The 16,474-nt window shown below is 30.7% G+C and overlaps 1 protein-coding gene across 4 annotated transcripts in view; it reads left to right on the top strand.

Annotated features, from left to right (window-relative positions):
* The window catches only part of TECRL (trans-2,3-enoyl-CoA reductase like), a 144,755-nt gene that overhangs the window by 107,419 nt on the left and 20,862 nt on the right, over positions 1-16,474 (top strand). For all 4 annotated transcript variants that reach the window (XM_032151791.1, XM_032151785.2, XM_058434634.1 and 1 more), the window contains 2 exons: positions 1,711-1,783; positions 7,251-7,294. In XM_032151791.1, the coding sequence (XP_032007682.1) occupies positions 1,711-1,783; positions 7,251-7,294 (117 nt within the window). The remainder of the gene's footprint in view (positions 1-1,710; positions 1,784-7,250; positions 7,295-16,474) is intronic.

The raw sequence follows: 16,474 nt of genomic DNA, 5'->3' as shown, positions 1-16,474 counted from the left end.
CAAATCCTTGCCTTGTCAGGCACCTTGACAAAGTTTGGAATGTTAGCCTGTAACTTTTTGTCCAAATTCTTTTCAGACAGAGGTTTGAAAGAGAGGAGTTTGGTCCTTGGTGGGCATCCCACAAAATAAGCCTCCTGGGAGAAGAAAATTGATTTCTCACATAGTGCACACTTCTATACTTGCTGAGCAGTGCTAGCTTCTCTCATGGAAATAAGAAGCAGCCTAGATGGAGAGGAGAATAGTCACTCAGGGAGAAATAGCCTCCTGTACAGTGCCAGTGGGTCTCCTTGACTAGAAAAATGAAACTCTAAATCTTTGTATATCCCTTGTTCTAAGAACAGGTGAAAGCAACATTGTTCTGGGTTACACTTCTGATGAGTAAGCAAGGTACTCAATTTTCCCAATAATGTTATCTCTCCTGGTTGCAAACACATTGATAACATTGAACATAAAGAAGGGAGAGCAACCATGATAGTCTCAAAAGAAAGAAAATGTGATAGAAAATACTGGAAATCTTTAACCAACACCCTAATGGGGTGTCTGGGACTGGAGCCAGTCCAAGGGCCTTTGTGTAACACCAAGATGTAGCCTCAGCCAGATACCTTCAGTTGCCCCAGGACATCCTTCTAAGTCCCACACAACGGCTAGAGCTCCATGAAGGGAAACTGGATTGGAACAGAATAAACATTCCCAACATCCACGGATGAAGAGGTTTTGACAAAGCCCTTATCAGTACGCTTGTCTTCTGAGTCTTGTAGGAGCAACAGCCATGCTACCTACTCTTAACTGGCTGACAGAGGCCCAGTGTTTTGCTTGGTTTCATATAATAAAGAGAGCCAAGAGCTCTTGGAAATGAAAGTAAAAGAAGTCTGCTCTTACTCACCCTTCCCATGATCCTGAGCAATCCCCCAAAATATTGCAGTCTCCTTATTCCTTATTTTAGTGAGGTCCAAATTCTTGTCCCATGACCAAGAAGAATAAGGAACATGGACACCAGAGAGGGTGTAAGGCAGAGTAGCATTTATTAAGCTATAGAAATGCTCTCAGCAACAGGGGACCTGAAGAGGGTTGTAAGAAATGGGGCTGAGTCCTCAGTCTTTTATGTGGCAAAGACAAGGAAGTCTTTTGTGGGTTCTACCCTAAGGGGAGGGGTAAAATTCCCCCTGGGGGTGTTGCATCTGTGCATGCCTGGGGTTGGCTATAGCTACTCCATCTTGGTTATTACTCATGAGTGCCTAAGCGAAACCCATGGAGCAGGGAGGGTTAAAGCACAATACTAATAGCATTATAATGTGGTCAGGATCATTTTAGGACACCCTCAGTCCTTGTCCTCTGCGGGTGGCTGGAAGGTCCCTTCTGAGCAAACATCTTGGTATAACAGGAAATTCTTAACCATATTTTCTTCTGCTAACTACATAACAGGGTCAGTGCAGGCACAGTCCCACAGGTGTTGGCCCTCTTCTGAGACCCTCCCTCTCTGCCTGCCTAACCAGCCCCTACCTGGCTCCTCTCTCACTATTATATTGGGCAAAGAAATATTCCATTTATTTAGCTTAGACAATTTGTACCATTTTACATATAAATGCTGCAGTGTCTAATATAAATGTATGCGGTGGTTTCAAATTGTGGCATGCATATCATATAAATGTATGTCATAATTGAAATATATATAACATATTTTTCCTAACTTTTGTTTTGTTTTGTTTGCAGAGTTGTGCCTTTTACTGGGGATTTACTTCTTGGATTGCCTACTACATTAATCATCCACTATATACACCACCATGTATGTAGGGTTTCTTCTTAACCTACCCTATACTAAAGGACCAACCTAAAAACTGTATTCTAAATGACATACATAATATGAACAGCAGAGCATAAAGGAATAAGTAAAAAATGAAACAATTCATTTTTAAATTGCTTTCATATCATATTTCTTTAAATGTTTAGATAGGCTTAAAAGACCAATTTGACTCATATATTTTTATTTATTTTGTTTCTACACGAACCACCAAAAATATTAGTAGGTTGTAAGCCTCCAAAAAAACAGCTAATAAAATGAAAAAACAACAATTAAAGATAAAATTATTATATAATTATACAATAATATACTAATCAGCTATCAGATATTTTACAAGTAAATGATAAACATTTAATTATTCTTTTAAACATAATTCAACAAAAAATAGGGGCCAATTTTTCTGTGACATATTAGTTTCTATTTATGATTTGATTTACTAAAATATCATGGCTCTTGACTCAGATGAACAATTTGGTTGAATGTACACTCGATGAAACCTAATTCCTTGGTTCTTAATCTTGAAGAAAAAAGTTTGCCCTGATCAAGGAATTTCATTTCTTCCTTCAATGTAGACTTTTCTCTCTTCAGCTTTTACTCTAGCACATAAGGCACGCAATGTAAAACTCAATAATTAAATGGTTTCTCATTTATTTGACAATTATTTTTGCAGGCTATTTCTGGTGTTTACAAAGTTTAAAATAAATGGAAATAAACGGTATATTCAAACTTTATTTTAAATTTTAGAAAATGACTTAAACTTCCTTTTATTTCTTGGCTGAAGTTTTAATATAGAGAATTACACTGTTCAGGGTCTTTGCCAAAACCAACAAGTTCAGTCTAGGAAGTGAAGAGTCATTGATTTCAATGATTAAAACTTCAGCTGGTCTTAATACTAACAATTAACTATGAATGTTGAAAGTGAAAATTTCTTGTATCTTCTGATTTTTCAAATATTTTATAAGATATTATCTTTACAACGTTAGCACATAGAAGTATTGCTCCAGACTATGTTAATAAGATATGCTTCAGAAAAATGCTTCATTTCCATATTGGATACAAAACAATAATAGTAGTTACTTTTGTTAATATATGTAAAACATTTATTGAAAACTGAATATTTGTTAATAACTGTAAATATGCTATTTATTTTTAATTAAAAACATTATTTTGTGGCTTTAATATTCCCCATTGAAGGCTAGAAAAATGATGCCATGAAAAGATAACTTCACTATGCTCAAGATCTTTAAATGCATAAGATATAAGTAGGACTCAAATTCTGTGAAAACATATTATAGCATTTTAATACTGATGACAAGTAGAAAATGAAGATCTTGCCTAGGAAGTCCACACTTCACGTGGTTGTAATATACATGAGATACAGCTATTATGCTTTAGTTAAATCATGCTAAATAATAATGTGACTTCTAAAACAGTATATGATAGAATAAGTTGCTTTTTCCTTTAATAGAGAAAGCATAAATTAACTTTTATTAAGGCTTCCTATTAGGTACAATGCTAGACAGTTGGCACATTTTGTCTCATTGAATCCTCATGAAAATTATACTGTTTGTATTCCCACTTTACAGATGAATATCTAAACTTTAGAAAATGTAGGCCGATTTTCCAAATTTACTCAGCAAATAACTGGAAAATAATCTATAGCGTAGATACAGATGACAGTAAACTGTGCAAGAGGTTAGCCAATCCACAGCCAGCCAGACACATAAATTCTGTATAGACATCATCATGGAGACCCCCTTCACAAAAATAAGCATCTCACCCTTATCTTGAGTTTTGATCCAGGTAGTAGAGGCTCCTATTTCTTAAACTGTTAGTTATATGGGCTTAGGATACCTAACACACATTGTTGACAAATGACAGGACCCAGAGACTGTCTCTAATTTGTTCCATGCTTATGCCATTTATTGTTTTTTTCTGTAAAATTTCACTCTTTTCTATATTTATGCTGCAAAAAACCTTCCCTTTCATTTCTTATCACTTTCTAAGACTTTAGTAGAATATTTTCCCATTTCAAAACTTTGATTATAATTAATAGATTTATTTTAATTTTAAAAATTACCTCATAAAAATTCAGTTCTGTACTCACAAAGCAGAAATAGCACAAACTACATTATCTTTAGGTGAGATAAAATAAACCTTAAAAGTATGATATAAGCACAAAAAAATTCTTAAAAAACAAAACAAGGTGATATTTAAAAACACTTCCTAAATTATTTTAATAGCAAAAGATATAATAATAATTTCAGAGCAACTATGACAAGGTAACAGAAAAGAAAATTGTACATATTAAAGCTGTTTTCGGCAAAGCAGGTATAATCTTAATAAATAATCATATTTAAAGAAGATGAAACACTTCAATTAAATCAGTAATTCTTTTAATTTTTGTTTTAATATATTTTACTTTGCCACGTTAAATCCATCTGCTTAAGGTTACAAAACAGACAATGGATCCAATTTTTATATTGTTCCTCTTGAAAATGTTCATTAAATTATGCATGCTTTCAACACAGTCTCCCTCATTTTACCCTCAAAATTGGAAAAAAAAGTTATTGGACTTTTGGACTTTACCTGTTTACTCTTTAATCACATATTCTGTACTTTCACCTTATATAAGATACGCTCTTTCAACATACATAATTAAGTCTTTAATTCAGGATTTTTTTCTTACATTACTGCCATGATTATTATTTTTTCTGGTTTTCTGTTGTTGTTTTTTTGTCATAGTTGACACTGCTGTTTTTGTGCTCTATGCCAAGTGGTCTTTTTCCCACTTCTTTCGGAATTCTCTGTGGTAACAGTGTTTGACTTTTATCACAATTCTCACCACCATCTATTCTCATCAAATCTGGCTGCATAAAGTTAATACCATCTGTATGTTAATACACAAAAGCTAACTTAATTGAAGAACAACATGTTCTATACATATTTCCAACACATATTCTACTAGAGAGTTTATTTTCCATACTTCCTGAATAATAGTTAAATACGACTAAATGAAATACATCGTCAAAATTGTAAAACTGCCCAATGGCAGGAACATTTTAATATACCCAAATCAGAATGTATGTGTTCAAAAATATTAATATATAAATGTCTACTATCAACATAATCAAAGAATAATGGCCTATTAGGTTATTTTTACCTGTCTAAATGTGAAACATTATAAAAATTATAAAATATTATTAAATTAAACATTTTAATAAGTGTTATAGTGACTAATGTAAAGAGAAAGTTTATTTCTCTTTATACTACCTATAACTTTATTTTTTTGGAAATAAATATGAAAAATATTAGACTCTTCACTCGTTACTTGTTTTTATCACATCATTATTCATTTTGACTTAAAAATAAGAATAAGGCATGTTTACTGCCCTCTGTCTAATGTGCTCTGAACCCTCTCTTCTCTATACTAATGCCTATTCATTTTTATAAATCAAAGCTTAATTGTGTACTCAAAAGAATCTTCCCTGATCTCCCAGATTACAAAATATCCTTTTCAGTTATTATTTTTTATTTATTTATTTATTTTTTTTTTTGAGACGGAGTCTCGCTCTTTCACCCAGGCTGGAGTGCGGTGGCGCGATCTCGGCTCACTGCAAGCTCCGCCTCCCGGGTTCACGCCATTCTCCTGCCTCAGCCTCTCCGAGTAGCTGGGACTACAGGCGCCCGCCACTACGCCCGGCTAATTTTTTGTATTTTTAGTAGAGACGGGGTTTCACCATGGTCTCGATCTCCTGACCTCGTGATCCGCCCGCCTCGGCCTCCCAAAGTGCTGGGATTACAAGCGTGAGCCACCGCGCCCGGCCAGTTATTTTATTAAATATTACATAGATCTGTATAGTAGCACTTACCAATTTTGCAAACTTCCATTTGTTATCATGTGATTAGTACTTTTCCGGGTCAGACTGTAAGTTCAATTAAGATTGCCTTCGGCTTTCTCTGTACTTTATCACAAGCACACAGCTCAGTGCCTGTCATGAGAATTCTTGATAACTATAGCTGAATGAGTAAAGTTACAATGAATAGTAGGTATAAATAAAAGAATTATGGCTGATACAGATGCATATCAACCAATTGTGATTTGGCAAGAGCAGAATGTTTAATTATATGGCAAAATTGGTAACATTATGTTAAGAGAAAAGTAAGTTATAAAATTATTATATCAAATATTATAAAAATGTACAACATATATGAATATGTCAAAGGGGGAAATCCTAATATTCACTGGTTTTCTATGGTTGATGAGATTTTAGTCCATTTTCTTTTCTCTTACTACTTTTCTCTATTTCCTAAATATTCTCTGTTAATATATTTTATTTTACTATTAGATATATAAACTTCATAAAAACAAAACTTCCAATTCATGTACATATGGTTTGTATATATATATTCTATGAATATATATCTATGCAAAATTCTTATATGACCTTTAACTAAAATATGCTTTTGAATTTCTAGCCCAAGAAAACAAAATTTAGTAAAAGATTTATACATAAAGATGTTCAAAGCAGTATTATTTATCACACATAAAATTAAAGTGACCTTTTCAGCCATTCTATAATTAATGTTTTAAGAGCTAGCCACATCTTGCATTATTATGAAGATTCAATTACAGTTATGACAATGAGTGTTTAATATTGAAAAATCTTTAAATATATCGTTGGGTGAAAAAATGCACACTTTAAAATGAGGGATAATAGTTTTATGTGTAGATGTAAATGTGTTTATATAAATACAGTTTATATGCTCACATACATAAAACAAGAAGATAGGAATGCAACTGTTAATAAACATGATGATAGGTTTATCAAATAATTCTATTTTTATTATTATTGAGTATTCCAACTTTTCCACAGTGAGCAACCCTCCCTTTAGAACATTGCTTTAAATGGTGTTTTCTACATTATTCTTTATCTGCCCTTTGGAACTTAACCTATATTTTACTTTATTTTAAAGTCAGACAAGTAATACATCATATATTTGTTATAATAAAAATATAAAATACTTATAATTCTACCTGTTACAAAACATCAATGTAGAAAACAAATGACTATAATCAGCATTTTTCTTTTTATTGTTAAACACTAAAAATGAGAGTTATTTTGTGGTGCCATTATATGCTTGGCCATAAATTAAGTGTGCTTTTAAAATGGGACAAATACTAAATCTGCCTTCAAGGAGTTTAATAATACAAATTAATAATATATTCCATTTGTAATTTAAATATCATTATGTTAATAAAAAAAGTACATGTGAAAAAAGTCAACACTTTAGATTGCAAAAATATCATCCCAAAAGGTGAATTATATACTAGACAGTTCTATTGATTATAGAATAATTATACCCAATAAATACTACCTGAATTATGTCTATATATTTGACAATCCAAACTATGAGTACCTGCATGACATATTTTTTTTCTACTCTCCAGCATTTGGAAACAGGCAAATCACAGTATCTGCTATCAATTTTCTGGTATGTATCATATATATATTTTGCTATTCATGCTCTAATTTTGGTATTATTAAGAAGAAAAACAAACTGCATCTGAAGATTTGCCATGTAGAAAATATGATCTATATTTATATAATATACATAATGATATAAAATGAAGTAAATAATATAACATTCTATAAACAAGTCTTTAGCTCTCTAAATTTTATAATCAAAATGTTGTAGTCATCTCTAAAGGTTGATTAGAATTATTTGAAGTACAATAAATATTTGAAAAATATATACTCACTGATCCTACTGTATGCACATTTACCAACCTATAAAGAGCAAAAATTTTTTGCAAATCTTACAGGCAAACACCCCAAAAACACTTTGGCATAATTGTTAATTTAACTAATTCAAGATGAACACAGAGTTTGCCTTTTTAATAAAACCTGGCTCTTTCTAAATTGTTCTCATTCAATTTCTTTAGATTGTTCTATGTAAATAAACATATACGTAGCTAAAATTGTGTGAAAATCAATCTGGTATACAAGACTCTTGATTATTTCTAAAATGCATTATTTCATTTGACACTTTTTTTTAGTGCTTATAAGCTCTATAACTCATCGCTTTCATTCTGTGTTCATGTTCTCCTTTCATCCCTGTCATGGATAAATTAGTTAACTCCTATGATTCATCTACAAGTTCGTATTTCTTGCAAAGTTTGTGTTCAACAACTTATTTCTAACCATTTTATACAAGTCATAAATCACCCGCCACACTTTGTAAGGGGCTCTCACATGACCCCCTCTTGCTTTCTCTCCCTCTACATATCTTTAGTTATTAGTTTAGGTAAGAATATCCTCCACTGTGTTGGCTTTGAAAAGGGCAGATCTTTTTTTTGTCTTTTCAGCATATAGTTTGGCATAGCAGGAACTCATTACTTGTTTGAATAAATGGCACAGATTATTTATGGATTTGGAATTTCTTCAACAATATGTTGAAAACATATCACAGCCTTGTAATTTTCCAGTTGTGCCTACTGTTCAAGGAGAGGAATTCTGTGGTTCACGTGCTGTAACAGCGTTATGCAACATTGTATACAGCGTACCATAACCCCTGTTGTATTAAGACTAATGTTCTGACATTAACTACTCAGTAAATCTGAGGGAAGAGAAGAATAAATTCATGGATAAACAAAATAATAGCCGCTTATTAGTAATGTCAGTATGTTTTAGATTAATATCTGATTATTATTCTTTTTTTTCTCCTCCTTATGATGTTGCCCACTTTTTCAAAAAAATTATGGGTTATAATTTTTTTCTGTGTAATTAAGACAACTCCCTTTTCTTATAATATTATTGATTTCTTCCCTTTTCTCAAATATAATATGGCTATGTACTTATTCCCTCTTTTCAAATGTGTATGACAATACTATAAAAACCTTTAATAAGTCATTTCTTTTATTTAAAAAAGTTATGTTACTATAAATATGTTATAATATTTTTCTTAAAATGTTAATTGGCATAATTAGACATAAGCAAAATTCTAATAGCTTGCAATTATACTTTTTTTCCCCAGAGACTTAAAAATTCTGCTTTCTTATTAAGCTACTGGTTTTTCCTCTTCACATATCACTTTATTAATCAAGTATATTTCATAGAGCCCCAGGCAAAAATTAATAAACCACAAGATGCTAAATTAGACAAACACTGACAGATGGTGTAATAGACTATGTCCAATAGAGATGAAGTAGCTAAATGTGATAACTTTAATTCCACATTTAAGCACATAACAAGCATTGTGTTTCAATCACATATTTAACAATTTGATAAACTTTAAATTTCTATAATCTTTAGATTTATTTTTTAAATATTGAAAGCAATATAATTAAAACCTGTGCTTTTAACTATAGATAGTATCATATTAAGTATAGGTGAAAACCTTACTTAAAAGTGAAAAAATTGAATGCGGTTATATTCCATAGAAAAGCAAAATTTAGAAATAAGATAGAGTGGCCACTGTGACTCTTTTACACACATAAATTGTCATAAGAAATAAAGAAGACCTGTTAGTCCTGAAATTTCTTAGTAGTGTTTACTGTTAAGACATATTTAACTTTCACAAATAATATATGATATTAAGATATTAGTGTTAGGAAACTGAATCCAATATAAGACATAAAAACAAAAACAAATTAGTTGATTGAGTTTGCCTATAAACATAAAGAGGCCTGCTATTCATTGAAAGCATAACACTCTGCAATTTAAAGTCTATTCTTCAATTTATAATAAGTGAATATATGTGTATGTATGTTTGAAAGTTATTATAAGTACTATATGTGCAAATGATTTGGAAGGAATAGTCAGCATATGTCAAGTCCAATGCATTTGAAATTATATTCTACTACATACTGTTTATTGTAATATAAACTAACAGTAGATAGTACAATCCATATTGCACAGAACAAAGGAGAAATTAATGGATCAATCTTATATAATATGCAGTTCAACCAGAAAATACTTATCTTAATTCTAAATGCTATTTTTTTGCTGATGAAATGTTATATTAACAAAACTTATTCTTATTTTTGACCTATGTACTCTTTTAATATAAGATGAAGAAAGTATTATTCACTTAAATTGATTTTGCCCCTGTTGTTATATAAAATCAGATTATCACCTAGTAAGAAGATAACAGAACCATGTTGAATAGAGTTGTAGTTAATTCTCGATTACCCATCTCAGATTCATCTATTTTGTAGACTATTACTGGTTATAAATTTATTTTCATCTCCCTCTGATTTTTTTCTACTACTATTCTGAGTTTCCTAACATATTAAGCAAAATATATTGTAAGGAAAACAAAATAATTTACAATGTATACATAATATGTTGTAAAATCAGGTTCCTATTTCGTGGAAAATTCTTTGATTTTGGTGAGGTTTTTTCTATCTCTATTATAGCCAAAGAAATAGTCTATCACCTCTCCCTTGGTTTAAATTATTTCTAACTTTCAACACAAGTTTGATCCCTCAGATATGTTCAGGTATCACAAATCTACAGGGAAAATTAAGGAGAATCAAATACAGGCAAATTTATGAAGACACCAGAATAACTTTCCACACAAATTTTAGATGCGATCTTGTTGTCCGATGTAAATATTGTGAATACATTTTATAATTTAGACGCTTTATATTTCCATGACCCCGCCTCATCTTCTGAATCCAATTCCACCCAAAAGCCAACAAATAAAAATACCAAAATCACAATTACAAAACAAAATATACTTTACATAAAGAACCTTCCTATTTTCTTTATCTTCTTGTCCCCTTAACTTTATTTTTACTCTCCAGAAGCAATTAAAGTTTGCCAATTCTTTGCAGAATGAGGATTTTACCAAAAAGGAACTCTTTTTCTTGCCTTTTTTAATGTCTTCAAAAATGAAGGAAATGGAAGAAATTGATAATAACATATAAGATATGGCTTACCAAGTAATTAAAATAACTATTTTCCCCAGTTTTGCCTCTGTGTCTTCAGTGTTCTCATTAATTATTCAGTCACTTAGGTGTTTTAAAATTATCCCTAAAATGCAAATGGTCTTGGAGAAGAAAAAAAAAATATGCTTTTATCAAGTAGGTACACCTCTTTTTGTAATATTTAGCTGAAAAGAACCTCGGGTACAGAAGTGGTCACTGATTAGTGAAGAGGATGCTGGGAACAACGTATCAAAGCTTTTAAAAGAGGAGAGCAAGGCCCTACTATATAAACCACAGAAAGGTCAAGAAACTGCTTATGAAATTTGGCATTTATGGATAAGATGCATGAAAGAAAAAAGGGTGCCAAAGTTCAGTGCTTTCATTCTCAGCAGTCTACTGAGATTTGGTTATGACAAATTTTCTGATCACTTACCTACCATTGATAGGTACCAGTAAAAGGATTTATACTTATTGACTGAAAACAAAGTCTAGTACTCTGTGTGTTTTCATCATTTGCCATTTTGCTTTCATCTCAAATTTCCTGAAGCATCTGATATAAAGAATAACATACATAGGAATCAATTTTTGTACTTAAATTTTTGGGGATCACTACTTATTAAAAATTTATTTTGCAAACTAGTTGACTAATTAAAGATATAAAATTAATGGTGATATTGTGCTTCACTCATTTCATTATAATTTATAATAATTGTCTATTTTGAGCTACGACTAACTTACTCCAAACTGCAGAAATATGAGTAATGATTTAAATCAAAATTAGCAGTGATTATAAAACTATAAAGATTTCATTTGTTAGAATATGTGATATCAAATTTAATGTAGAAAGAACTCCTGTGGAAAAAATCGTGTATGTTTTCAATCATCATTTACTTCAGAGTTAGTGTATGTAAACTAACTTTCTTTCAGAAGATATTTACTTTATGGTGCTATTTTTATGCTATATTTTCATACTTTTATGTTATACGATATTGCATGAGAGCTCTATAAATTAAAAAATAATTCTGATATTTCCAAGGTTGTGATAATGAGATGGACCATCATAGTAGAGATGAAATAATTTTAAGCCTTAAGCAAATTCCAAAATCAAATGATTTGTATTATTTTTATTGATTGATAATAGCATCTCCTATATCAAAGTTTTTGCAATAAAATAATTGTTTCATGCAAAAAAATAAATTCATAAAATATAAATATATATTTCACATTATGTAATAATATAAATGCAATATCTGAACTTTTATTTAGAGTCTTAACATTATTTATTTTGAAAACTGAAAATATATTGGTTAGTATATGTATTTTTGGTTAAACCCAAAATTTACACTCAATGTATTTCTTTTAAAGCACAATACATGTTATCCTTATGTCTGTATTAAAGATAGAGAAATGTGTATGAAGGAGCTTCATAATAAAAGTGCAGAAAGTACAAATTGAAAAAAAGGCCTATAATTTTATGAACATAGTAATATAAATTATCATAAGAAAATATTTATAAATGCTGAAGCATTGTGATACTGGCTTATATTGTCAAAAGCACTTAATTCTATGTGGATATGCATTATCTATTAAAGTAGAAATTAAATTGTCCAAGATCAGAATAGTTAATAAATTTCCTAAGTGAAACTTTGTAATAATATATTTAGCTACAATTATCCTTGGTTTTGAAATATTGATTCAGGTAAAATAAATAAAACATAAGATATAATAATAATTATTATTACTATTATTGTTGCTATAGATAAAATAATAATAACTGAAACTCTAAACAGACTGAGCATATGTTATTACCACGTTTCTTTCTACATTGGTTCATACTACACAGATTTACAATTCCAGTTTTGGAAGACATGTAAGTGTGCTTTCTTGGAGATTCATCAGACGCTTTTTTTTTTGTCCGTGAAGGCAAATGTTTATTAGAGAAACACCTTTGTGAGCAAACCATGAGTATGTTATTACAACATGTTTCCTCATTGGTACCTATTAGGACATATTTTCATGTCTAGCTATAACAGGAAAATACAAGTATGCTTTGCCAGAGATGCATCATAACCTATTTTCTTTCAGTGAATAAATGTTTGGCAAAGGAAAAAGATGAAAAGTAGTAGTGTTAAGAACATTTTAGCAATGTCTGTATTTCAATTAAATTAATACAATGACTACTACTTATTGCTCCAATGGTGAAATTATAAGATATTGCACCTGCCGGCCGGGCGCGGTGGCTCATGCCTGTAATCCCAGCTCTTTGCTAGGCTGAGGTGGGGTGGTTCACTTGAGGTCAGGAGTTTGAGAACAGTCTGGCCAACATGGTGAAACCCCGTCTCTACTAAAGATACAAAAATTAGGTGGGCGTGGTGGCATGCACCTGTAATCCCAGTTACTCGAGAGGCTGAGGCAGGAAAATTGCTTGAGCCCGGGAGGCAGAGGTTGTAGTGAGCCAAGATCATGCCACTGCACTCTAGCCTGAGTAACAGAGCAAGATTCCATCTCCAAAATATATATATATAGCACCTGCCAAAAATTAATAATGATATTAACAATATCAATGCATATAAAAGTGAGAACAGTTACATTAAAAGATAAAACAAATCATTTTAATTCCTATGAAAATATTATGGGATCACAGTATTAGGATTAATTATTTTTATTGTGGAAACAAAAAGGATTTTACTAACACAAAATGACAGAGCCTGACTGATGGCTACCAATTCTGTATTAGGACATGTGAGTTTTGTTCTATTGATACATCATTTTCATTTATTTAAGGAAGAGAATGATCAACTTGATGAGGCCTGTAAAAAATTAACAATATTTAAATATTGTAAAAGTGGATCATTGCAAGCTGTCCTCCCTCGACCCCTTGCTTTAGTCATTGGTAATTGGTGTCATTCCACAATGACAGCAGGTTACTGACCAAGACACAATGCTTAACAGTAAAAGATGAACAACTTTATTGCTGAAATCCCATATATTATAATTCAATTGTGTCTTTCAAACTGAGAGAGTGAGATTTAACAGGGTGTATTTTTTTTAAAAAAATTGTAGAGCACAGTATGCCGCATAATACATCACTTCTGATAATATACCTTAACAAAAGTCCTTTGTAGGTTATTAATTTGATACTGCCCTACACTGAACTTTGTTAAATATTTGGAAGTACTGATTAAAAATGAAATTAATAGGTCAGAGAAATGAGAGTATAGAAGGTCCTGAAAAAGTGTTTTTATTTACTTTCTTCATCAAAGTATTTATTTAAGCAAAAGATTATTTTTGTGTGTAGACACTCATTCTTCAATATTGTATTAGTTGACAATTTATTTTATATTTACCCTTATAACGATAACTCTAGAAAACAGAATGGATTATTCTTTCGTTAACATTCTGCTATTATTCAAATGAATGCTAGTTTGAAGCAAGAAGTATTCAAATTACTCAATAAAGATTATATGATATAACTACAAATAAATATTTTTAAATTTGCTTTAAGCCACACCTGTGCATAAAAATGTAAGGTTCATTTAAATTTTTTTAATTTATCATCCTAAAGTTCATTATTACTTAAAACACTAGCACCTAGTGGATTTTTTATTAATTATGGGGAAAAAGCACATTCCATACTATTTACCATCTCAACCATTTTAGTGTTAAATATAATCACATTGTAGGGTAACAAGCACCTGGTTACTTTTTATTAAATCAATCTAGGCCATCTTGTTCTTGACAACAGAAGCAGTTCCCTCAGTGTCCCTGGGTTGCTTACAGTTCTTTGAGTGTGTTTAGAAAATGTAAACATTTTTATTTGATAGGTTAAACTTTTTGACTAGAAGTACAATTATTGAAAATTTTTAATTGTGAATGATTAAGCCATTTAATATTCTTAATTCGTTATACTATAATGTAGGAAAATGATGCTGCCTCTTACATGTAGTGTTCAAGTACTATTTCTTTCTGAATTTATCTGGGCAATGTTTTCTTAGTATTTTTATTAAGTTACTATGTGTTTATTGTCTAGAATATCTTGAACATCTGTGTCACATAAGGGCCACACATAGGTAATACGTAGCATCTCATGTTTTATTATGTAAGATAATTTTAACTTTTAATAATGTAAAATCAAACTTCTTTATAGCATCTGCCCCAAACATTGTTTATGAAATTTCTTTTTAAACTTACTGTATGCCAAATGAAGATATATTTAGATAAACATCAATCCAGGAGAAATATGTGTCATGCTGAGAACTATTACGGTGTTTCACATTTAATTGGCTCTGCATTTACAATCAGTAATAGAACAATACATTGAGTTTTACAGCACTGACTGAGCTTCTTGATCTTGCTTAGCCTTTACCTAAAAGGAAATTATATCACCAGTTTTATCTAATTAAGTTAGCATCGCAAACTGTATTGGATTCACTTGAAGGTGTAAAAGCCAGTGCTTAAAATTGAAATTACTAGTTATTATTGCTCTTTAAAATCCTTAAGAAGTTGCTAAATTTATATTTAAGAATCTCTAGGCATAGAGATATAGTTGTTTTTTCTCCCCACTCTTACCATGTAAGCATTTCATCAGTAGATCGCAAAATGGAAAAGCTGGCTGGCTTCTCCACCACTTTTTTTTTCTACCTTTCTCTCTCATATTTTTTGTTTTAGTATATAATTCTATTTTCTTCTAGGGGCACGTAATGATTCACCTAATTATAAATTTGGTGTTATTATGAATCTATCCAGTCTCTAACTAAACCTACATGGTATTTTTTTCATGGCTCATTATTTGGTTAAACAATTGATGTTCCAATATTTAGTTTTGTTGTGATAAATAAGCAGGAAGAAGAAAATATTTTGATGTTTGAATGAGTATGAAAATATTAATAATCTCAAAACAAATATGTTTCATCAGAAGAATTATAATTTATAAAACTTTTTTTCACAAATATTGGTAACTTAACTTGCTTTTTAATAAATATTTTACAATATTTTCTATTTTTATGTTTGGCACTGTGAGTGATGGAAAACAAATATGACAAGCTGTCTGAGTTGAAAGATGTACAAAAGATACGAAGAATAAACAGAAATGTAACAAACCATTAGTTTAGTAATTATGGGTTTTGTAGTGCTAACGATTTGTTAGAATGAAGTCTAGAGAAGTGAGATTACTGTAGGATAATCTGTGGAAGTTTTTATTGATTAAATTGATAACTAAAATTATCACAATAATTTTATTGAGCAAATAGGATGTGCAGGGTACTTGACTTCATTCAATCGTCATGAATTCTCCAGAGACAGAAATTAATATTTGCATTTAGGTGAAGAAATGAAATTCCAAATGTGAAATTCACTTAATCTCTCATACATAGTAAATGAAATATGTGGCATGTGAATGCAGGTTCATGCCACAAAAGCCCACACACTTATCCACATTTACATGTAAAAATTTCAACTTAAAAAGTATTACCTGAAAATTCACAATTCCACTTTGTCTTTCTAATGATAACTTAAGAAACCAAAAGCCTTTTCTATAATTATTTTGTGTAGTTATGTTGGTACAAAATTTGTATTTGTATTGTTTTCTGGATCTTTAAATACAGATTTAATATATTTGGTGTATTTATTTACATTATGTCCTGGGTGAATTAATTTATTCAAGTTGATTATTTTAAGTAGCATTTTTACCTAACAGTTCTAGATGATGAAAATGGATTTAAATTTTCTCTTTCAATCTATTT

This window comes from Hylobates moloch, unplaced genomic scaffold (assembly GCF_009828535.3).
Source record: "Hylobates moloch isolate HMO894 unplaced genomic scaffold, HMol_V3 SCAFFOLD_2, whole genome shotgun sequence".
Lineage (NCBI taxonomy): Eukaryota > Metazoa > Chordata > Mammalia > Primates > Hylobatidae > Hylobates > Hylobates moloch.
This window is presented reverse-complemented; position numbering and strand designations above follow the sequence as displayed.